A 24,786-nucleotide genomic window follows, 5' to 3' on the forward strand; every position below is an offset into this window, starting at 1 on the left:
CATAGTGACGCATCATTTGTAATAGTCTTGTTCCAGCAGAAGCTGCTGAAAAAGGGCAAAAAATCAGAGTGCATGCAAAGAAGGATCAGGATGAATTTTGAAGATTTCAGGCCAGCAGGCAAACCGGAAGGAGATGAATTCCTGCAAACTGCTCTGCATGACTTTCTGTGAGTCTCTTAATTATGAATGTGTTCATGCTGCTAGATCCTTATAAACTCTGAAGTGAGATAAATGCACACATGTAAGAGCTTGTTACTCACATCAATAAGGAATATATATATATATATATATATATATATATATATATATATATATATATATATATATATATATTCCTAAACCTACCAGTACATATATAAATAAGTCCCATACACAATGTCTATGGCCTCTAACATAAAGCAATCTGGATCGATTGTTCATGAAGTCAATCAATTTTTCTATCCAGTCCATGTTCATTGTCTCCATGAAGTAACCATATCCAGATTTTTTTTTAAACTGACATTTGCTGGAACAAAGTCAGAAATGTTCCAGACTTGAGGATTTGGCTGTTGAAAATAATGCAGTAGGAAAAACCTTGTAGTTGTTACATAAATTTTACAATTGGCAATGCACAGGTTTCCTGCTCTGCTCCATTCAGATGCATCCACTTGTAGAAGACTAGATCCATGTACGTCTTTGTTTTCCTCGCCTGAGATGGCTTTTGGCTCAAAACTTTACAGCTGGATTGCTTAGATATTGCTCGCCATTTTTGTTGCACCAGTAATGTTAATGTGGGGGTGTGAGGGTCTGTAAGCTAGTGGGAGAGTGTGTAAGGAAACGGATGATGGGAAATGGGGATAGGCTTACTCCACGTCAACAGTCCAGCCCATAACTTAGATGTGAATTTCGAATTCTATTACTGCCACTATGCCCTAACCCCAGGAAACGAGATGATTTTTTTTCTTCAAAACTTTTCTAAAAACCAACACTGGACTGTCAAAACCTAAAAAGTTTTAGAAAACGATGAAATGTCCAAGACAATCACGCTCTTCAAGTTATATGTGTTAGCCACAGTTTTTATTTTTTATTGCTTAAAAACAGCATAATCACAATTTAATGACAACTAGGAAACCCTTTTACAATAGTTTAAGAGATGTTCAGAGTGAGATAAATGTTGAGTTACCCTTTTACTGTTGTAAAAATTGTACAATCTAGTTTTAAGGGCAAAAGGGTTTCAAGAGCTCATGTGCTATTGTAAAGTCTGAGTGAAATGGAGTTAACATGAACAGGAAGCAAGAAGGACTGTTAGCTTGATATGCAGAAACAGAAAATTTGGAATCCAAGGATTCCTAAGGGAAACAAGAGTTGAGAAAAACTAAAGGATGTAACAGAGACTCCAAGAAACAGAACAACTAATGGAAGAAGCAGGAATTTCATGTTGTCCACTTTCAAGTGCAGCCTTCCATCAAGCTCACTCCGGATTTATGAGACTGGTTTCTATAGAAATAATGTGTTACGGCTGTGGCCGTATTTGGTTTTGGTTTGTTCTGTTTGTTCTGTGTTTTGTGTATTATTTCTTTATTAGAGTGGGACTTCAGTGTTTTGTGGATCTTTGTTTGTATGTCTGTGATTATTTACAGGTGTGGTGCATGAAGGTGTGGCCTCAATTTGGACCAAAGCTGGAGGAGGCAGCCTTAAATCACCCCATGGACTTCCACACTGGGGGAAGGGAGCCTTGCTGCAACAGTCTCCACTGCAGCTTGGCCCTCTTCTCCATTTTGTTTTGTATTTCACCACCTGTTTAGTTGTGTGTTGCACTTTTGTATTTTGTATTCGTAGTCCTTCGTAGTTTTGTCTGTGCCCACTCTGATTAGTCTTTTGGTTTATGATTTTGTTTAAGTGAAGCTGTAGGGGTGAACCACCATTTTCTTTAGTACATGTTTTCTCCTGTTTTTGTTAGGTTAAGGAGGTTAGTTTTTGTCTTTATTTTTCCTTTTCCTTTGTACAGGTAAGATTACATGTTTTCAGTTAGTTGGGGTTTTGTTTGTTATTTTGGCCTGGGTTCACCCTGAAGCCTTTTAGCTTCACTTTTAGTTCTTGTTGGTTGTTTATTTGTAAATAAATTTGGTTATTTTATGGAGACATTCGTTTGGTGTTGTGTGTTGCAGTCAACTTGGTAGCCAAACCTTTACTTTTTTATGTTATGCCCCCCCTAGCACCCCTAGACACACAAGGGGGCGTAACAAATGACTTAGACCGACTCAGACATGGCGGCATCCATTTTACAAAGAAATGGCAACTAAATTAATTTCATTTCAATGGAGCTGGAAAGAAGTCATTTTCTATGGGGATTTCAGCATTAGGATGAAAAACTACAAAAATAAGGAGATATGAGGAATCATTAAACATGGGCAAGAAACTTTCTGCAGAAAGTAACTACTAACAAAACTTATAAATCCATACTTTATATGGTGCTCCTCGGGGTTTAGGTCATTAGGGCAGTAAGGGTTGGCAAGGATGTCTAGACTTTCCCCTCCAAGGCCAAGTATAACATAAATTTTGATCACTCAGCACACATTCTGTCAGACACCTCAGGCTGCAGAGTAATGCTCCACCTTTGCTGTCTCCATTCCAGACAGGAAGTTCTCGACTGACTGCAGATGTCATTATGTGGGTGGAGGAATTCTTTAACAATTTTCTAAAAATAAACTCCCTTTTGTACATGAAGCTACAGAGCCCCTAAAGCACATATGTCAAAGTCAAGGCCCGCGGGCAGAATCCGGCCCGCGAATGAATTATCTATGGCCCCCGGGATGATATTTGATTACTATTAGAACCGGCCCGCAGTCTGTAGCCGCCCGCTGGTGTTTTGCACGCACCAATACTACATTTCCCACAATGCAACGGTAACCCGCGAACTCACTGCAGCGCAGCAAGCAGACCTCGGCTTCATCATTCATTAGCAGCCAGAGCAGATGTCAACTTTCTGCTAGCTACCTCCTCCCCGAAAAATGGCTAAACGGAAGGTGGATGCTGAGAACAGGGGGTTTCAAGCTAGGTGGGAGGCAGAGTACATGTTCACTGAGGTACATGGGAAACCTGTGTGTCTTCTGTGTGGAGAACGTTTGTCTGTAATGAAAGAATACAATCTAAGAAGGCACCATGAAACGTCTAAGAAACACACAGACAAAGACAAGAATATGGACACGGAACAAAGGCTACAGAAGGTGGAAGAATTAAAACGAGGTCTTAAGTCCCAGCAGGCACTGTTCACAATTGCAAAATCACAAAGCGGAGCTGCCGTCAAGGCAAGTTTTATTGTGGCGGAAGAGGTCGAAAAATCCGCCCGACCATTTACAGAGGGAGAGTTTATCAAAAACTGTATGCTTAAAGTTTGTGACGCAGTGTGCCCAGACAAAAGGCAACTATTTTCAAACGTGAGCCTGAGCAGAAACACTGTTGCTGAACGTATAGACCAGCTTTCCACCAATCTAAAAGAACAGCTTGTGGGAAAGGGAAAAGATTTCATCGCATATTCCCTTGCTGTGGATGAGAGCACCGACACATCTGACATTGCCCAGCTGTCAATTTTCATTCGAGGAGTGGACTCCAGCCTGAGCATAACAGAAGAGCTTTTGGCATTGCGTCCTTTGCATGGCACAACTACAGGACAAGATCTGTATGAAGAGGTATCCAGATGTGTGAGATGTGAGATGGGCCTGCCTTGGGAAAAACTCGTGGGATTGACAACAGACGGAGCACCCGCGATGTGTGGGCACAGGAGTGGATTGGTCGCAAGGATGCGTGAGAGGATGCGGGAGGAAAACGTCACAGGTGAGCTGACAGCTTATCACTGCATAATACACCAGGAGTCGTTGTGTGGCAAAGCCTTGAAAATGGAACATGTAATGAGCACCATAACGCGGGCAGTTAACTTAATCAGAGCAAGAGGTTTAAATCACCGCCAGTTCAAGGCATTTCTGGGCGAGTTAGACACAGAGTATGGTGAATTGCCCTATCACACAGAGGTGCGATGGCTAAGCCAGGGAAAGGTGCTGCAAAGATGTTTCGAGCTACGTGAGGGAATCTGTTTGTTCATTGTAAACAAAGGAAAAGACACAACAGAGCTCCGAGATGAAACTTTTCTGTGTGAAATGGCATTTCTGTGCGACATCACGAGCCATCTGAATGTGATGAACCTGCAGCTGCAGGGACGGGGGCGTGTCATCTCTGATATGTACAGTACAGTGCAGGTGTTTAAAACCAAGCTGAGTCTGTGGGAGACGCACATGCGGAAAGAAAACTTGAGCCACTTTCCCAGTTGCCAGACCATGAAAGAGAAGCTCTCTACCGCTGTGTTCCCGACTGCACAGTTTGCTGACAAACTCAACATACTTGCTGCCGACTTCCGACGCTGATTTGCCGACTTTGAAGCCCAAAAATGCAGGTCTCAACTGCTCGGCAATCCTTTTGCAGTTGACGTGGAAAGCGCACCACCAAACCTACAAATGGAGTTGATTAAGCTTCAGTGCAATGACACACTGAAGGAAAAGTATGACAGAGTGGGTGCTGCTGAGTTTGCACGTTTCATCCCCGACAAAATGGCCGAGCTGCGCATCCCAGCTGCTCAGACGCTGTCTATGTTTGGCAGCACATCTGTGTGAGCGACTGTTCTCTTTGAAGAAGCTAAACAAAACATCACACAGGAACCGTCTTACTGATCAGCACCTCCACTCAATCCTGAGGATTTCCTCAGCTCAGAGCCTTACCCCGAACATTGATGAACTTGTACAAAAGATGAGACACCACCAAGTATCAGGCTCATCCTCAGACAAGTGAGCATCACAGAGCAGTGTAGCAGTGCAGAGTCTGTGTGCCATAGATTTTTGCATTTTATTTTATCTTTTTTATTTATTTATGTATATTTATTTTTCATTTAATGGACTCAGGGAAAATTGCAGATAAGAGCCATGAGGAGGAATACAACTGATTTGATTTATTCTATATTTTCTCATTTTACTATTTGAATCAGTAATTGGTAGGATAATAGAGCAGCATAATATTGCATTTTCAGTTTATAATACATGCAGTTTCATTTATGCATTTTTCTTAATATAAGGAACATATTTTGTTTTTGAAGGAAAATTGTTTTTTTGCTGTTTGCCCATTGAAAATGTTTTCTCTTTAACTTACTGACAGAGCCATAAGAAAATATAACTTCATTCATTTAATGTACAGGACACGTGATTTTTCTTTGAAGGCAGTTTGTTCTTGTCTGTGTGCATGCTGAAAAATGTTTTCCCGATTATTCATTTAATCGTTAAATAATACACTGTATTAGGTCTTGGTTCAATAGGCTACATGCAACCATTTCAATATGTTTTAATAAACATTGAACCAGTCCGGCCCTCGGCTTATAGCCAATTTGTTTTTTTGGCCCTCTGTGCATTTGACTTTGACATCCCTGCCCTAAAGGGACATAAAAGAAGAAAAAAATGGAAGTTAAAAATTTTTCACAAAAATAACTGGTGCACACCAGTTACTAACTGGTCTCAAATGCGTTCATCTATCTTATTTTTCATGAATATCCATCAATGCAGCCATTAATACAAATACCAAATGGCTTCGGTTTGTCATAAGAATCCAAATGCCTTTACAAAAAGTAACTGGCAATGCAGATGTCTGGCTCTTCAGAGTTCAACACCTTGTGGGTCAGGTTCTTGTAGATATAGATACACAGTTATAACATCAGAGTGTCATAAGTAAATTGCATGAGTTAGTTCTAACACACACTAACAAATCGTATACACGTAACTACTTAGAGGTTTTTTTGTACATTAATTACAGAAAACATATCTCACAGGGTGCACCTACTGCAATTAACTTATGCACACAGATTTACAATCCCGCATTCTTGAAGAGGGGTGTAAAAACATTACCAGTGCCCATATTTGTGCCAAAGTGAACAAGCAGGTGGGTTGAATGACTGTGTGCTTCTTAGAGTGTACCTTGATCACACTGAATGCTCCAGCAAAGGCAGGAGGCCACACCCAAGAGCCCCTGGACAGCAAAGCAGCCTGGCACCCAGGACCCCCCCTCCCCCAACAGACAAAGACCATGGAACCAACGCAGGCACCAGACCCTTACCACAGAGACAGAGTCGTTGCGGGCTATACCCGGCACAGAGAAGGACCCATTGGGGCTGTACCCGACAGCCCCCTCTGTCGAGGAGCAGGGGGAACAAAACAGGGCAGAAAACATGGACCAATTTATATACAATGGTTTTTTAAGAAAGCATTTGGATCATACTAACCAGATGGGGGTTTTAGAAATGGGTTTATGAAATATGATCTAAAAGGTCCTGAGGATCAAAGAACCTTTTTTGTTTATCCCATACAGTTCAAGTAGTCAAGTTGTGTGTTTGATTGAAGTTTCTTTTTGTTTCTGGTGGAGAAAAGTGTGGGCATTCTTAACAGCTTGGATGACTGCAGGAAATGATAAACGGGTGCTGTAGATTCCCAGTCTTGCAATGTTTTTAACTTGTTTAACAATGTTCTTTGACTGGAGCTCACACAACAGAAACCTGTTGTTGTCCTACCGCCGTCTCACTGCGCCGCACACACACAGGTTGCTGCCACTCGATTAACAACCCTGAGCAAGGCTGCTGGTACCTGCTCAAGCTTCAGTTCACGTCACTGAGCACTGCTGCGCTGTAGGCGTGCACTCACACACCCTGGAGACATCAGACACCCCCCCCCCCCCCCTCAAGAACCCCTGCCCATCCACCAGGGCGGCCCCCTCGTGGGCACATGAACCTGTCTGTCAGTCAGTGAAATCGAAAATGAGTGGTGGGATCAAGGAAGGGGACGGATGGATGAGCACAGTGCTTTAGAAAGTGAAAAACACATGAATAGATCTAAAGAAGACGGAGAATGGTAAAAATACGGACGAGGGGACGATAAATGAGGAGAGGCAGCTGGAAAAAAAATGGAACAACAGACCGAGGGGCAAATGAAGAGGAGGAAACGGAGAGCGCTGGGGTGAGGTCAAAGAGAAAGGACCCTATTATGTGCATGAGTGGCTCACAGCATCACTGGTCTTTAAACTTTGAGAAAATCGAGCAGCAAACACTTCCTCTGGCATTGATGCCCTTTTTATGTTCAGATGGGCTTTTTTGGCCTCATGTGTGAAATGAAAAAGCTGTATAAGGTCAACTGTCCTATATTTGTTTTAAAAACACAATAAAACATCCACTTCTCCTCATGTATGTGTAGCTGTTTAAATGATGCATGCATTAAAAATTTCAAGATGTGAGAACAAGTATAAGAAAAGGCAAAAAATCTGCTGTATGCCAGGCCAGCCCCGGTTGCTGAATATCAGGGGGGCAAGTCTGGGTATACTGTGAAGTTGGGTGTCAAATCCTCCCAAACTTCTAAAAAAAAACTATGCTAACTGTTCTATTGCCACCAGTGATCCACTTGACTAGTCTTCAAGATTTTATGTAGGATGACATTTCTGACAATACCCTTTGCAATGTGATCACTTTTAGTATTTGTTTTTTAATTCTCTTTGTACATTTTTGGTCAATTTTTCTTTATTTTTTAGGCTGCCTGTTTGTTTATCCATCTCTTCTTTGTGTTTTATTTTTTAACATATTTTTTTATTTATCACATACTTTGTGTAACTTTTATTTATTTGTTAAATGCTATCAAGTATCTTCTGCCATTTTTTTGGCGCTTAACTCCTTTTCCGATTTTTCAGCTATTTTACCCATTCAAATAATAAAATGTTTAGCTTTTTCCAGCTATGACTTTTGGTCCTTCAAATTCTTAATCTTTTCAGGATATTCCAGGATTTTTGCCTCCGTTGAAATACATGAGGAATCTTTAAAAACCTTTGCCTCTTTCTGTGGTGCAGAAGCTCGCTGGTTCGTTACCCGGCGCTTGCATTTTTCACAAAAATATCTTTTGTCATTGTACTGTTTTCACTTCACTTATGGTCAACTTTTAACATTTCTTTATTAAACAAATTGGGTTTTTTTTTGTGCCAATTATTACACTTTAAGTTTCATTTTCATTCAGCAATATAGCATTCAATCCTGAAATTTCTTCTGCCATTTTTTGGTGCTTAACTCCTACAATTTTTCCGCTATTTTAACCATTCAACTATTAAAATGTTCAGCTCTTTCAGCTTTTTACAGTTATTACTTTTGGTCCTTCCAATCCTTGAACTTTTCAAGATATTCCAGGATTTCCTCCATTGAAATTCATCCTTGAAATCCTTGAAAACACCAATTTAGTGTGCTACAATAATCTGTTTGCTTCTACTCTAATAGAATTTTTTAAAATTAGGACCATTCACCAAAACACTCATGCAGCATGTTCATTAAAGGTAAACGAAAAAATACTAAGGTACTATTTAGCGCATATCATTTTGCCTGTTTAAGCGACCAGTGTAATTCAATTCAATTCAATTCAATTTTATTTGTATAGCCCAAAATCACGACAACAGTCGTCTCGATGGGCTTCGAAGTAAAACATGAAATCAAAAGGATCACGAATACAAAGAGTTCAATAGAAAAATACTAAAATGAACTAACAAACTGACTAAGCTATACTGGCATCCCTGCCCTTAGACCCCCCTTCGCGGTAAGGAAAAACTCCCAAAAAAACCGGATTCCGGAAAAAACGAAGAAACCTCAGGGGTGCCCACATGAAGGAGGGATCCTCCCCCAGGACGGACAGGCGATTTACCAGAAATCTTAGAGAAGAATTAACTTATCTAAATCTACAACTACATATATAAAAGTCCAGCAGACGAGCTTCATCCAGCCGTGGTTGTGGGGACAGTCAAAGGCGCGAGTCGAGCCGGAGACAGGAACCACAGCCAGGTGTAGGAGCAGGAGCAGAGACGAGGTACTCGGTCAGGTACAGAGCAGAGACGAGCCAGAGATGAGCCAGAGGCAGGATCCACAGCCAGGTGTAGGAGCAGGAGCAAAGGCGAGGTAAACGGTCAGGAACTGGAGCACGGATGAGCCAACTGGAGTCTGGAAGCACTCCCACTCCCCAGGAGGGGAGAGGAAAAGAGGGACAATACATGAATCGCACTGCACCAAACAGAGGCATGGAGAACTAAATGATAAATTATGATCAAGAATAGAGGAGAGGAAGGGTAGAAGTAAAAAAGGAAAGAGGACAGAACCCCAGTGCACCATAGTTACCCCAGCTTCAACTTCTAGCAGCCTTTTAAAAGAAATAGTTATTATTAAGTTTAATTTAAACAAACTAACATTAAGTTAAATAATCTCTGAATACTAGCTAGTCTGACAATAAGCCTGTCCAAAGAGGAATGTTTTCAGTCTAGCTTTGAATGTAGAAACTGAGTCGGCCTCTCTTACATGAGCTGGGAGTTTATTCCATAAGACAGGGGCTTGGTGGCTAAACGCTCTACCTCCAACCGTACTTTTACTAATTCTAGGAACCACAAGCAGTCCTGCATTTTGCGAGCGAAGTGTTCTGATTGGTTGGTAAGGGACTATGAGGTCCTTAATATAGGACGGGGCCATTCCATGTAAGGCCTTATAGGTTAACAGGAGGATCTTGAACTTAATTCTAGAATCAACTGGGAGCCAATGGAGCGAAACTAACACAGGAGTGATGTGATCTCTTCTGCTGGTTCCAGCTAACAATCTAGCAGCTGCGTTCTGAACAAGCTGGAGACTTCTTAAGGAACTCTTAGGACACGCTGCTAACAAGGAGTTACAGTAATCCAGCCTCGACGTAACAAATGCATGGATGAGTTTTTCAGCATCACTCTTAGAAAGTATATTTCTGATCTTAGCAATATTTCGCAGGTGAAAAAAGGCAGTTCTACATGCCTGAGATATGTGAGCCTTAAATGATAAATCCTGGTCAAGTAAAACCCCAAGGTTTCTAACTGTGGAATTAGGGGCTATACTTATGCCATCCAGGGAGACTATCTGAGCAGACAGAGCATCTCTGAGGTTTTTAGGACCAAGTATAATGACCTCAGTTTTTTCTGGGTTCAAGAGGAGGTAATTAATTGTCATCCAGGTCTTGATGTCACTGATGCAGGCGTTCAGTTTCTCTATCTGGTCATTCTGGTCAGGCTTCATGGATAAATACAACTGCGTATCGTCGGCATAACAATGAAAATTAATGCTGTGTTTCCTGATTATGTTTCCTAGGGGTAACATATAAAGCGTAAACAGGATCGGTCCCAAGACTGAGCCCTGTGGGACTCCATAGTTGACTCGAGTGCACTGAGAGGAATGGCCATTTACATTAACGAACTGATACCTATCAGACAGATAGGATTTAAACCACTGGAGAGCAGATCCTCTGATCCCTATGTCCTGCTCTAATCTATGGAGTAAAATACCGTGGTCGATAGTGTCAAAGGCAGCACTGAGGTCCAACAGGACCAGAATAGAAAGTAGTCCCTTTTCTGAGGCCAATAACAAGTCATTAGAGACTCTAACTAGTGAGAACCTCATGACAGTTCCCTGGCTAATATCGTGCTGTAATCTTTGGACACGTTCATTTCTGTATAATGAGTTGTTCCACAGGAAGTGCTTTGTGCATAGTGTTATCTGCCTGGAGATAAATCTAGTGCAATGTATTTTTGTGCATGTTAAAAAGCATTTTACCACACAAACCTTCATCAACACAGGCCCAGGATGTTAGCAGCCAGGTTAGTTCATATGAAAAACAATGAATTTTTGTTTTTGCCAGTTTTTCCTTAAAAGTAGCTAACCTGATCAAAACACAATGACACTCAAAAATACGCTGCACATTCGCAGGCAGGTCGATGAAAACCCCCAACAGAAGCATTTATTCGCTTGTCGTAGCAAATTGGGTTTTGTGCTTTCCATTTTGGAGCAGCTCTTTAGCCAAACAAGATTCTGTCATTCCAACTGTCTGCATGTTGAGATAAGAACTGGCATCTGTGTTTTTGTGAGGCAGAAAGTACTCTTGCAGTGCATGACAAAACGAGTGCTTTTAAGTTTCTAAATTGCTCATTCAAAAGCTAACTTCTTGAAAGAGCAGTGAGACCTCCAGGCAGATAACACTATGCACAAAGCACTTCCTGTGGAACAACTCATTATACAGAAATGAACGTGTCCAAAGATTACAGCACGATATTAGCCAGGGAACTGTCATGAGGTTCTCAAGTGGCGTGGCAGTTAATTTTTTTAAATAATGGTCAGGAAAGAAAAGGTTCTGAGTGTCCTTAAAAATGAATGAAAGGTCATGAAAACCGTTGCGGTGTGACTTTGATGTACATCACTCTGGAGAGTGAAACTGTCTGTCAGGAGGCGAGAGCATCGTCCTAACCACAATCCAAATCACTACACAACAGTTGAGATGGAGCTTGTGAAGCTAATGCTGAACCAGCACGACAGATTCTCACAGAGCTGACGGAAGGAGAGACCGCAATGTGAGGTCAGACTCACAAAAATGACAAAAGACAGAGCTTCTTTCTGCTTAACTGATTCGGATTCGTTCTATGCTAACTGATCAGTTGTTATACTTTATTTGTGTGTATTTCAAAAAGATCCACTGTCATAACCTGGTAGAACCCGGTCTGAAACCCTTTTTCTAATAACTTGTGAAGGTTAGCATTTGTTGTCAGAACCTGTACTCACGTGGCATCATCCCCTGGGTTGCCAGTTCTTCTCTGGTTCTTCTTTGTTGCAGTTTAAGCTGCAAAACTGAAGACAAAAGAAAAAAAAAGAGAAGAGCACAGGAGTCAGTGACAATCAAATGAATGGGAAGCCTCACAGAGCCCGCATCACCTTTACCTCAGTTCACAGCGAAGGAGCAGCATGACTTTGTGCAGAAAAAGAACAATAAGCAGCTCTGCTGAATTTTTGTCCTCTCTGCAAGCTGTAGTGGATACGTGTGACAGTCTAGATCTGAAACATCAACTCTGCTCAGACTACAAAAGGAAGTCCCACGCACACATGAGAACAGATACGAACACTCTGCAGTTTCCTGTTTCAAGCTTCAGATCAAAACTGTCATCAAAAAGCAACTATAATACAAATTTTCGAAACTAAAACTGAACATTTTTATAATACATATATTTTCTTCAGAAAAATGCAGACCTGCACTGTTTTTATGGCTACTTTAAAAAAAAGCATAAAGTCATAACCAGCAGGAAGGGAACTTCATGAACTGTGACATGATAAATAAGACAAATGGGAACTTATTTTTTTTTAGAGGGCTGTTTTCCACACAACTTCCTGGGAGATAGAAAATCACAAACAATACATACATGACATCTGTAAGCATTTTAAGCCACACACTGAATACACTTTTTGACATTTTCATGCAACCTGCCTGAAGATCAAAAGCTAGTATTGAAATAAATCTACACTGATCCTCAACGGAAGCTCCTTCAAGTTAAAATTGAACTTTTTCAGAATGTCTTTCTTCTTGACATTTTTTTTAAAGGAAGAAAGTAGGATTGATCCAATTTAATCTGCCTTCAGACAAAGGGCACCTATACATTGGTACGAAAGTGGTTCAATAAGGCCTGACTTCCATTGTTGCACTTGATAGCGTCACGTAAGCTGCTTGTTGGGAGTTTACTGCCTGAAAAAAGCTCAGTCTAGTTAGTAAAAAAAAAACACAATGGAGAAACCGGCTGTGGTGGTATAGTGGTTAGAACTGTCACATCAAGAAAGCCCTAGTTCAAATCCCAGCTGGGAACATTTCTGTGTGGAGTTTACTTGTCCTCTTCGCGCATTGGTGGGTTTTCTCCGAGCTTCAGCTTCCTCCCACAGTCCAAAAACATGCTTCATAGGCTAATCGATGATTCTGAATTGTCCCTAGGTGTGATTGTGTGGCCTGGCAACAGACAAGGAACCTGTTCAGGTTGTATGCCACCTTCACCCGACAGAGGCTGGGATAGTCTCCCCAAAAGGAATTAAGGATCCACTCAAATGAAAATAGTGCTTTTGTTTTTTTTAGCATGTTCTTGTCGCATTTTTCTCATGACGTAGGACATATATGGAGATAATTTTAAAGTTCTTTTCAAATCAAATCAAACTTTATTTATAAAATAGCGCTTCTCATGCATGTTGCGCAGCTCAAAGCGCTTTAACATTAAAAACAGAAAACACACAACATTACAGTAAAAACCCAACCCACCCTTCACCCTTCCCACTCCCCTCCATTAAAACATATGACCCATGACAATGAATGTTGACTATGCAAGTTTGAATAAATAAATAAGCAAACAAACAAACAAGTAAGGCCTGGCTCTGCTGTGAGGAAACGGTATTTGGGAATCTCTTCATACCAGGAGCCAGCTCGGCCATGGGAGCATCGCCACAGCGCCCAACCAGACTGGGACAAGACTGGGGTCCACTTTACAGCCATGAAGCTGCAAAGTTAGACTCCAGCTGCCCCAGCAAGGGAGACAACTGCAGCAACAACCACCGGCCAAGCCGGCAAGCCCTGGCAGAAAAGATCCCCACAAGAAACACTGGGGCTGAAATCATGATAAGATACTAAAATTAAAGACATAAGATGTATATAAAAACATAAAACTGAGAATAAGATGCATAAAATGAAATTAAATAAATAAAATAGCCTATACTAAAACTAATAGTATTAATTAGCTGTGTATCATCAGCATAGCTGTGAAAGTCAACGCCATGTCTCCTGATGACCTCCCCAAGAGGCAACATATATAGATTAAAAAGTATTGGCCTTAAAATCGACCCCTGGGGAACCCCACAACTTATTTCATGGATTCTTGAAGAGCACGTATCCATACTTAAATAAAAGTGTCACAATGTAAGGTAAGAGTAAAAATACTTAAGAACATTTCCAGAGAGGCCCACCAGACTCCCAAGTCTGTTTAATAAAATCTACCGTATCAAAAGCGGCACTAAGATCCAGTAGCACCACAACAGAAAGTTTCTGTGATTCGTAGTTTATTCTAAAATCATTAATGATCTTTAAAAGAGCCGTCTACTATGGCTTTTCCTAAAACCAGACTGGTATTTTTCTAAAATGTTTTGGGCTTTTTGAAAAGTCATGCAGTTGAGTAGCGACACTTTTTTCTATAATTTTACTTAAAAACGGTAAGTTGGATACGGGTCTGTAGTTATCCAGATTTTTTGGATCTAATTGACTCTTCTTCAGAAGGGGCCTCACCAATGCATTCAAAAACTCTGACTCAAAGAATCCATAAAATGTTTGAAAAAGTAAAGTGGGAATGGGATCTAAAAGGCAGGTTGTAGTGTTTACTTGGGATAAAACTCGACAAAGCATCTCCGCATCAACCAGGACAAAACTCCCCAGTGTTTTTTCTGGTAAAAACAATGCTGGAGGTCTGTTAAGATCAGTGTATTGCATGGAGGAAATGTTTGATCTTATAGCATTGATTTTACCCATGAAGTGATCTGCGAAGTCCTCACATGCAGCATTAGATGATGGCATGGAGGACTTGAAGTCTTTATTTATTAAAAAATCAATGGTTTTAAAAAGAAATTTGGGGTTGTTTTTATTTTCTGAAATGATTTTTGAAAAATAAGAGGTTCTGGCACGTTTAACTGAGTTATTGTAGATTTTGAGTTGTTCTTTTAAAATGTCTTTATGAATTAATAATTTCGTCTTCCTATATCTTCTCTCTGCTCTCCTGCAATTCTGCTTCAGACCCTTAATGTCATCAGTCTTCCATGGCATTTTAGAAGTGGTTCTTAATGTTTTTGTTTTGAATGGAGCCACTGCATCTATGGAAGACTGAAGTCTGTTATTAAAACGATCAACAATAAAATCACAGGGTGCAGGATAAATCTGAGCAGGGGTTTGCTTAAAAACATCAATAAAACTTGCAGCCACTTCAGGAGTTAAATGCTGTTTCCTCACAGTTCTCACTGAGGCTTCCTGCTGGATTTGACTGGTGACATTAAAAAACACACAGTAATGGTCTGATAAGACCAAGTCAACAACAGAGGACACCCCGGTGGACAGACCGTAGGTAATGACAAGGTCCAGGGTGTGTCCTCTGTTTTGAGTTGGCTGTGTGACATGCTGCTGAAAATCCATGCTGTTCAGAGGATTTAAAAACTCACAGGCATAGATATCATCATAATTGTCAATGTGCAATTTAAAATCACCAGTAATTAAAATCCTATTGTACCTAATATGAAGAGATGATAAAAATTCAGAAAATTCTTCAATAAAACAGGAATAAGGGGTTGGTGGTCTGTATACTGACAGTTAAAACAGGTGGGTCTCCAAAGAGAAAAGCATGATGCTCAAATGAACAATATTTACTGAGTAAAATATTTTCAGATGATATTGTTTTAAGAGCAATCGATGCTGTACCTCCACCTTTCTTTCCTCGCCTGATTGAAAATAAAAAGTTCAAATTAGGCGGAGAAGCCTCAGTGAGAATAGCTGGTGCATATTTTTATTGGTTTATAAATGTTTTTATGGTCTCGGGCCTTCATATTTTTCTGATTTGATTTTAAAGTATGAGCCCTCTCGGACCCTGAGGTCCTCTGGTGCTGGCCTTTTGGTTATCCCAAAAGTTAGAACTGAAACATGTGGCGAGGCCTCATTCAGTTATTACAGACCTTGCATGTGGAACAGCCTTTCCAGAGAGCGTCATGGCCGCCGAGACTGTTCATGTTTTTAAAAGAGGGCTTAAGACCTACCTTTTTAATTTAGCTTTCAGTTGAATTTTAGGAATTTATTTGATAATTTAATTATTTATGTTCTCTTTTTACTAGTTTTATATGTGTATGTACATACATTTATTTATTTGTATTTATTTATTTATTTTTTAGTCACACTTACCATTTTGTATGTCTATTAAGGTTTATGTAATTATTTGTTTCTTGTTCATGTTTAAAATATATTTCAATTTCAATTTTATTACTTTTACATTTTATTTGTGACTCCAGTGTTTTCCTCAGAAGGATCCTCCACATCGGTGACTGACCCTTCTCAGTGAACGGGGTCACTGCAATGGGATCTCCCAGGTCTGACTCTTTTAATCGGATCTGGGGCGGTCCTGTGGTAGTGTACTCCGTGAACTTGGGTGGGGGGGTCACTGATGTGGACATGTCCCCAAAATATTGTTTCCCCACTTCAGGACAAAGCCAGGTCTCAACATTCCATCATTTTATGACTCTTTATATCATGGTGTGTGTATGTGTGTGTGTGCGGGGGGGGTTTGTCGGCATTGTTTGTCTTGTCATTTTGCTTTTAAATTTGATATATTCTATGACAAGCATTTTGAGTGACATGTGTTGGAAAGTGCTATATAAATAAATTAAGGTTGAAATATACATTTAAAGTTGCATTTCTGACTGTTCTTTATTCAAATCATTGTGAATCAGGAGCAGACAAATAAATGCTGTTGGAAATACACTATATTGCAAAAAGTATTCGCTAACTCATCAAAATGATCAGAATCAGCTGTCCTAATCACTTGGCCTGGCCACAGGTGTATAAAATAAAACAATCAGGCATGCAGACTGTTTTCACGAACATTTGTGAAAGAATGGGCCGCTCTCAGGAGCTCAGTGAATTCCAGCGTGGAACTGCCTAGGATGCCACCTGTGCAACAAATCCAGTCGTGAAATTTCCTCACTCCTAAAAATTCCACAGTCAACTGTCAGCTCCCAAGAGTTTGGGAACAACAGAAACTAAGCCATGAAGAGGTAGGCCATGTAAACTGATGGAGAGGGAAGCGCATAGTGCAAAGAGGTCGACGACTTTCTGCACAGTGAATTGCTACAGAGCTTCAAACTTCATGTGACCTTCAGATTAGCATAGGTACAGTAAGCAGAGAGCTTCATGGAATGGGTTTCCAAGGCTGAGTGGCTGCATCCAAGTCACATGTCACCATGCAACGCAAAGCGTCAAATGCAGTGGTGTAAAGCACACCACCTCTGGACTCTAGAGCAGTGGAGATGTGTTCTCTGGAGTGATGAATCACACCTTTCCATTTGGCAATCTGATAGACAAGTCTGGGTTTGGAGGTTGCCAGGAGAACGGCTTTGGGTTTCTTTAAGCACACTTGCAATAGGTTTAAAACTCTTGTTTTCATGCAAACTGGAATTTGCTTGTTTGGTCCACACTTAAGTTCAGATAAGATCTCCCATATGCCACACAACTTAAGAAAGTACACTGTGCAGTGGACTACAGGCAACGGATCGATGATCCCTGAGATCTTCCACAGCTTTGTTCCACTCAGCAATGATTGAAAAACTGAACTGAAAAACATTTCAGTTTGTAGGCTTTTTTGTTTTCCTCTTTGATTTTTGAAACCATTTGCAAAGTGGTTTGCCGACAGTTTACTAAGGAAACAATAAAAGTTTCGGCAGCATAAATGAGAGGAACCTGTCTCCAGAAAACAAGATGTCGCCAGACATCATCGACTGGAAGCAAAAACTACCGAACATAGCTGGAAGCAGAAGGTTTTTTTTCTGTTTGAATATTTTATTTATTATTTAGAAATTCAGAATAAGGCAGTCAAAATATTGTGAACTTTTTTCCAGTTGTTGCCTGCAGCGGCGTGGCGTGAACATCTACGCATAATCATAGAACATGACCGTGTGCACAGCGTGTCCAAACCTCCACCGGGACACTTGTGTTTAAGGCCAATGATTTGTGCCCTGAGGGCGGCAGGAAAGTGATGCAATGGGCTGATACAGAATCTATTCTGGGACCGTGTGCTCATTGCTGAAATACCACTACATAGCAGAGAGTTTACATTTACACATCAACAGATCATGCAGACTAAGAGCAATTTTAATGACCCCTGCCCCCTCCTTCCACTTCATCATGTTCGGGGTCACAGAGGGCTGGAAACTGTCCAAGCTGTTACAGTAAACACTTCACTGTACATACATTTGCAAGTATATTTCTTTAGATACGTTAAAGGTAAGGCATGTAATATGAAAAAAACATGTTTAAAAAATTCTAGTGACTGTCTAATAAATAAATTTAGAAATGCAAAAATGCCAATAAAATAATCTAGAGTTTGACAACAACAAAAAACACATACTAAAACACTAAAACATTGGAAAAGGGGTACTGTGCTTAGATGTAAAGGAAATTAAACATTTATTTTATCCAAATAAAACATTAGGCCATGAACCAAAAACCCTCAAAATCCTCACAATAACAGTGGCACTATTATGCTTCTTTATTCAAGGTGAAATACCACTAAAAGAATGCAACATCTACAGCTTCCAGGTATGTTGAAATGTCATGGTGGGGTGGGCCCCAACCTTTTCCAGGCCACTGAGTGGTTTAATGTCAGACAATATTTTCACTGACAGACCTGTACAAGGCAGAAGCTGGCGTCTGATTTCTTCTGTTTTTTAGCTTCCAGTTTCCCATTACTTTTGAGAGTAAAGTTTATCTTCATTCTCTGTGAAATATCTGTAGCTGGTTTGAACTTTATTGGTACACTAGATTTCGTGTATGAAGCATTAAAATGCTATGTGGATTTTTCATTCACCCATTATCCCTTGTGCTATCTTAGATGACCTCACCCTTACTTTGACGTGTAATTGCTACCATGACACCACGTAACAAATAGTCCGCTTTTTGTGAGAAAAGCGATCCAAATCGGAAAAAAAACAAGAATTAAGGACTAAAAACTGGTTCATATTTATTGCTTTTGTAAGTGACCATGGTATGAGCGGGTTAATGGCCTTCGAAGTGTGCATTATCCTTTTTTAACGCATTTTGCGTCGGATGGTTCAGGCTTCCACAGCGTGCGTTAAAAAGTGATAATGCACACTTCGTCGCCCATTAACCCTTAGATATATTTACAAAATAGACGGTACACAGAAAGAGTTTTCAAAGTTTTGATAATATACCTGAGTTTTTCTTTCCAAAGTAGGGGTGTGGCAATAACCGCATCACTGTAGTGATGACTCATCACCTTTTTTATAAAGTTCTGCATATGGTGCGGGATTTGAACTATAATAAACACATTCACCTTTGCTAATAATTTACCGGTACTTTTTCTGTGATTCCTGTGTTAAAACTTCAAGGATTTCTGGTGTAATTTACATTGTATTCGTTTCTATTACAAGCTGCGTGCCTTCTTGAATGCGCGACGCGGCTGCCCGCCGGAGGATTTTTGTGTTTGGGGGGGGGCAAAAGTCCCGACACCGCTACTCTTGCTGCTTCATCACTGCGGTGATCAAAAATCCTGTCACTGCTGTAATCCAGAGCGGTGTAATAAACAATCAAACACTGTTCTTCCGGGGGAAACCTTTTGTCACTGGTCTCCTTCACTCTGTAACACCAAACATGAGCGCGCACCCCCCAACACTTGTGTGCACTCTCACTCACTCTTGCGCTGCTCGCGCTCCTTCCTCTTACACACGCACACATTCTACAACACCTATATATTTGGTTCATTAGTTAGATAGTTAGTAGTTCGTTGTTACTGTTATTTGCTAATAAAGAATAGTGCGTTGGAATTATTACTTGTACCGGTATTCATTTGCGACCCGGCCGCCGGGAGACTTTGTGTTTGGCGGCGGCGGCGGGGGGGTTCACCGCAACTCCTGCTGCTACATCACAGCGGTGATCAAAAATCCCACACCGTCACAGCTCTATTCCAAACTGTGCCTGTGACGCGGCAGCAACACGGCAGCAATATGGTAGCAACAGCACTAACAGGGCTGGTTAAAAAAAACATACCAGTCAAAGTCACTGAGAGCAGCAGTAACTTTTCGGCGCCTCTGTGCACTGAAACCATGGAAGTCTTCCTCCTCAGCGTGGGATTAGAATAGAGTCAGTCTTCGCCACACTCTCTGTCTCTCCTTCGTTGTCGTTGTCAGTGTCACTCTTATCCTGAGGCAAATTCACTCCTGAGCTTGCGCTGTCCTCTCCGTCACGCAGCAGACCAGCTTTTCCAAACCCGTTGGTGATGGTGGTTTTTTTCACACTGCTTTTAACGATTCCTTTTAACTTGAAAGCTGTGTCATATGCATTTCTTGTTGCATTTTCCATGATGAGGGTCTGTTTATGCTATTCATTCACAAAAGAGGAATTTACATTAAACTTGCGTCTTCCTCGAAACATATAACGTATTTCCCCTGTCTCACTTTAACCCTTTTTGCTGGAGCGCCCCTAGCAGCCGTTAGAAAAAATGCATTCAAAAAAAGAAAAAAAGCATAAATTAGCCACATCATTGAATAAGCCACAGGGTTAAAAGCGTGTGACAAAGTAGCAGCTTCTAATCCGGAAATTAACGGTAAATAAAGACTCATGATTTTTGTCTGTTAAATGCAGATTTCCATATTGGCTAAAAGAAATTATCAGATGATCAGATGTAGATTGTGTTACTAAAAGCCAATACTTCCCAGCTTGTATTCAGTTTGAACAGACATTTTGTAATTATAAATCTGTGCATGTGTAAGTTAACACAGGTGATGGAAGTCACATGACACCCCAAAGAAGCTGTGTGTATCCAAGGCAACCATTATTTCTACCAGGCAGCATACAAAAAGTTGTTTACTTCGCAGACTTGTTAGCTCCCACATCAGTAAAGCTATGCTACCACCTAGCCTTGCCAGTTGTGTAGGAGTTTTAAAAGTAAGAGGAAATCAGAAAGTTAGGCTTTATGTACAGACATTTTTCTTTAAAACAAATCAGACAGTGAACCTCCATGTAGTCCAAGTCTAAAGTCAGTTTGCATATATCTGGTTACTTCCAGATACTCTGTTTTGTGGGCATGTTAGTGGGTTGAACCTGTGCACCGGCTGTAATCAACTTCTGAAAAACAGCCAGTTCTAAAATTGTACATCACTGAGATGTTTGGAACACCTCTGTTTCACACATTTGTGAATCCAAAGTCAAGTTAGCATCGGTTCTTTCGCAGTAATCTTCTGCACAACTGTTTTTTGATCTCTTCTGTAAAGAAGCTGCTGCACCCTGGGCTTCGCCTGTCTTCATCTCCTATCTCCTCACTAGTGTTGTGTCTGTGCTGAAACCACTCAATTCTTCTGAACAGATGGAACAATTAAGGTGAAGAATACTGCTGATGTAAAGGCACTGGCCACTTTATTAGGCACACCTGTCCAACTGCTCATTAACACAAATTTCTGATCAGCCAATCACATGGCAGCAACCGGCAGTGGTTTGTCTGAGCACATTTAAATCCTCTGAGAATATCTTTTGTTTTTTTCTTTTCTTTTCTCTCAGTTCTGTCCATACCACAACTTTGGTTGAAACCTTGTATCACTTCAGCTGCACTGCAGGTTCCTGAGTTCACACACTCAAAGGGCAAAGGGAGCTGCAAACCAGCTGGCTGAGCCCCAGCTGTAACCCAGCCACATGGAGACCATCCGATCCAGAACAGTATTGAAAATAAACTTGGATGGCACCTGGAGGAAAACCTCCTCACCACAGTTTGTAATATTAATCCAAGAGTGACCGCACACTCAAAAGGACCCCTCAGTCCAGTACCACTACACATTTATGAAATATGTGATGTTGGAAAAGACAAGACAATGCTGGCATCCCACCTTTCCTGAGACTCTGGCAGGCCTGGCGTTCCAACTCAAACCGGATGGATCCTTCCTCCATGTTGCGGCTGATTGGCTGAGGCCTAAAAGGGGCAGGGTTGATGCAAACGCACTGCAGATTCTTCAGCATCACAAACTGGAAAGAAATACTCAGTGAAATTGGAAAAAAGTAAAATCAGATCAAAAACCAGAGTGAAGTGTAAGTGCTGGATTTGTGCAGGTGCCATGAGCCGGTCCATCCACCAGACCGAGCAGTAAAATCCTCTTTTAGAGCTAAGCAGCCATGAGTCATGAGTCAAATGCCAGGGTGTCCAGAGGAAATCTGGACCACGATGATCAAAAGAGGTTTTTTCTCACGGCAGCCACTTCTTTGAAAAAAATCCTTTGATGAATCCAAATTTTCAGAGGAGCTGTGAGCCTCCATGTGTGTCAGACCTTGGTGAGTGTGTGGTCGTGCCGCCTGTCACAGCTGTTGCTGACGTCCTTTAACAGTTGATAGACTTGGACAGGCGCACGCACACACACAAACACACACACTTATGTCCTACTCACTAAGTTCCTCTCCTGGTCTCCACTTAGCGTGTGGTGAGTGTTCCACATCTGTGTAAGCACCTCTGAGCCATAGCTTCCTTAAGGCTCAAAACCACCTTCTGCAGCACGTCTGCCCACATGCAGAACTGTCTCCTGTCAGTCATGAAAACAATCAGACTTACCAATGAAGGAGGTTCATTTCCCCTCTGTCTATTTGCAAAAGCTCAACTGAATGTGGAGCAAACCAAACTAGCAAACAGTAGTTTGTCTGAAAACTGGGGTTTTGGTTTGCTTTAGCAACAATATAAATGTAAAGGAACTATGCAGAGACAAGGAAACTCGAGAAAAAATAACAGAAGCATAAAGTATTTTAAGTAGAAAGGAAAAAGAAAAATCACCAAAGAGAAGTTTGAAAATGCCAGATAGATGTCAGTGTAACTGTTGGGGAAAGAAAAAAAATGTATACATTGCCGATGTATTATAGTTGTGAAGATTATTGCTTAGTCAAATGGATTGTTTCATATGAATAGAATAGAATAGAATAGAACAGAATAGAAAGCCTTTATTGTCAGTATAATAAAATTCAGGTACAATTATTTCCAATGGGGATGGTCAATACATGGGAATACATAAGAAAAGAACACCTTACATTGGGATTTCAATTTAGCAGTCAGCGCAGCTGCTTTAATCCCCCTACAAGAAATGTGCAAAAATCAGACAAATGTGCAACAAATAAGACAAAAATGTGCAAGATCAGATAAATGTGCAAGAATCACAGAAGGAATGTGAATCAGGTGGCCTTTGGTTTAAAATTGGCTTTCAGTGCAGTTAAGGAAGTTGGAGTTAAGGAGTTGCAGTTAAGGTTTGGAAAGAAACTGTCCCTGAAGCATCTGCCAGAATGCAGCATTTAGAAGAAGTAAAAGCCGGGGTGAGTGTGATCCTTCAGAATGTTTTTGGCTCTGTTGAGGCAGCAGGAGGTATAGATGGAGTTTGCTTTAGGGAGAGGGCAGCCAATGTTTTTTTGTGCAGTGTTGGTCACCTTCTGCAGTCTCTTTCTGTCTGCCTCTGTGCAGCTGGAATGCCAAACTGACACATGGTCGATCAGCACAGAATGTCACCAGCAGGTACTGGTGGAGTTGAGACACCAAGCAATTTGAAGGACTCCACCTGATCTACTTGTTCGTCGTTGATCTGCAGTGGAGCATGGGTGGCTCGGTTGTAGGATTCCTTAGTTTTGGAGATGTTTAGTGCCAGGTTATTTGATGCACTCCAATCTCCAGGTTTCTGGACTTCCTCCCTGTTGGCTGTATTGTTTTCCTTGGTTATCAGTCCCACTACTTTTGTGTCATCTGGGAATTTGATGTTTGGTTGGTTACTGGTCACATGACTTATTAAATTCTAAAGTGTTGCCATTGCAGTTTTGCAAAATCTGTTTATTTCAATACACCGCAAAAACCACCTCCTCCTCTAGAAACTGAAGTCCAGGAGGTCCATATGACTTTAGATTCAATTCTAGTCCATGAAAGGGTGCCACAAGCAAAACGTTATTCAAAAAATACTCAAAAGTCCATAAAAAGAGGAGCTGTAAGTTGCTTCACCCTTGTTTGCTGCCATCTTGCCTGGATATTTGTTTTAATCTACTATTTTCCAACACCTTCTAAACTTTTTTAACCCTTGTGGTATCCTATTGGGTCCAGATGACCCGATCCTTACATTGACGTGTTATCCCTGCCATGACAAAGGTGGATAAAGGTGAAGAGGATTTCATGTAATCCATGGACACCAGTGAGGTTCACAAATCATTGAAGAAAAAAGGTTTAGCACACTGTCTTGTGGGGTCTAGATGACCCCATGTCATGGTGCCTCTGTCAGACTCCTCCCCCTCCAGCTTGGCTCCTCTCTGCTCCTGATTACTCCCCAGCTGCCGTCACTCCACTCATCAACCTCTGCTGCTTAAAAGGAGACCCAACGCCAGAAATCAACGCCAGATCGTTGCCCATTATGGTGACTAGCCTGGTCTTGTCTTAGTCCTAGCACTTCTTGCCTAGTTTATAGTTCTGGCTCTAAATCTTGTCTCCTTGTCCCAGGAATCCAGCTCAAGAGTGACGTCAGCGCAGACACCCAAGCCTGCTGTCCGGAAGAACCCGAGGACCGCCGCGTCTGTACCTCCAGCCGTGCCACAGCCTATCACTATCTGGATCACAACTCGCCAACTCTCTTCGCCAGCCTCGAAGAAATTAATAAATCCTTCTTACCTGCCACGTCCCGGTCCTCTTTCTGGGTTCCAGCATCTGGGTTCGCTCGCCTTTTAAATCATGACACCCCACTCCCAATGTCAAAGTGCCTAGGATAGCACAAGGGTTAAGATTAAATTTAGCTTCTTCCATAATGGAAAAAATCCACCAATGTTAATTTGATTGAAATTAAAGGATGCATCTTTAAATTGGCATGCACTTCAATCCAGATCAACTGGCTCAACTAGTGTCATTTATGACCAGAAATTCAGCAACAGTCACTTAAAGGCAAGACTAGGTCTAAACAGTGTCAACCCAAACCAACAAGAGGTGAAAGATTTTTAGCAAATACGTCTCGAATCCAGGAAAAAGGAAGAAAAAAGAAAATGCTGTTGCCTCATATACCTGTACAGAGGTTGACCTGCACGGATACCTAGGGTTCTTGGCTTGGTCAAAGACTGATGTGGCCCCATCTTAGAGAGAATGTTGGTGTAT

At 41.2% G+C, this 24,786-nt stretch overlaps 1 protein-coding gene across 4 annotated transcripts in view; it reads right to left on the bottom strand.

Annotated features, from left to right (window-relative positions):
• Window positions 1-22,001, bottom strand: part of LOC101163415 (MKL/myocardin-like protein 1) — a 52,221-nt gene extending 30,220 nt beyond the window's left edge. For 3 of the 4 annotated variants that reach the window (XM_023957717.1, XM_023957716.1, XM_023957715.1), the window contains exons 1-2: window positions 21,527-22,001; window positions 11,648-11,713 (exon numbers count right to left, since the gene is read on the bottom strand). In XM_023957717.1, coding sequence (XP_023813485.1) covers window positions 11,648-11,713; window positions 21,527-21,656 — 196 coding nt within the window. In that variant the 5' untranslated portion in view covers window positions 21,657-22,001. Of the gene's footprint in view, window positions 1-11,647; window positions 11,714-11,803; window positions 11,920-21,526 lie in introns of those variants that run through there. The other variant, XM_023957718.1, reaches the window with a different exon arrangement.
• Between the last annotated feature and the right edge of the window lie 2,785 nt (window positions 22,002-24,786).

Source organism: Oryzias latipes, chromosome 8 (assembly GCF_002234675.1).
Source record: "Oryzias latipes chromosome 8, ASM223467v1".
Classification (NCBI taxonomy): Eukaryota; Metazoa; Chordata; class Actinopteri; order Beloniformes; family Adrianichthyidae; genus Oryzias; species Oryzias latipes.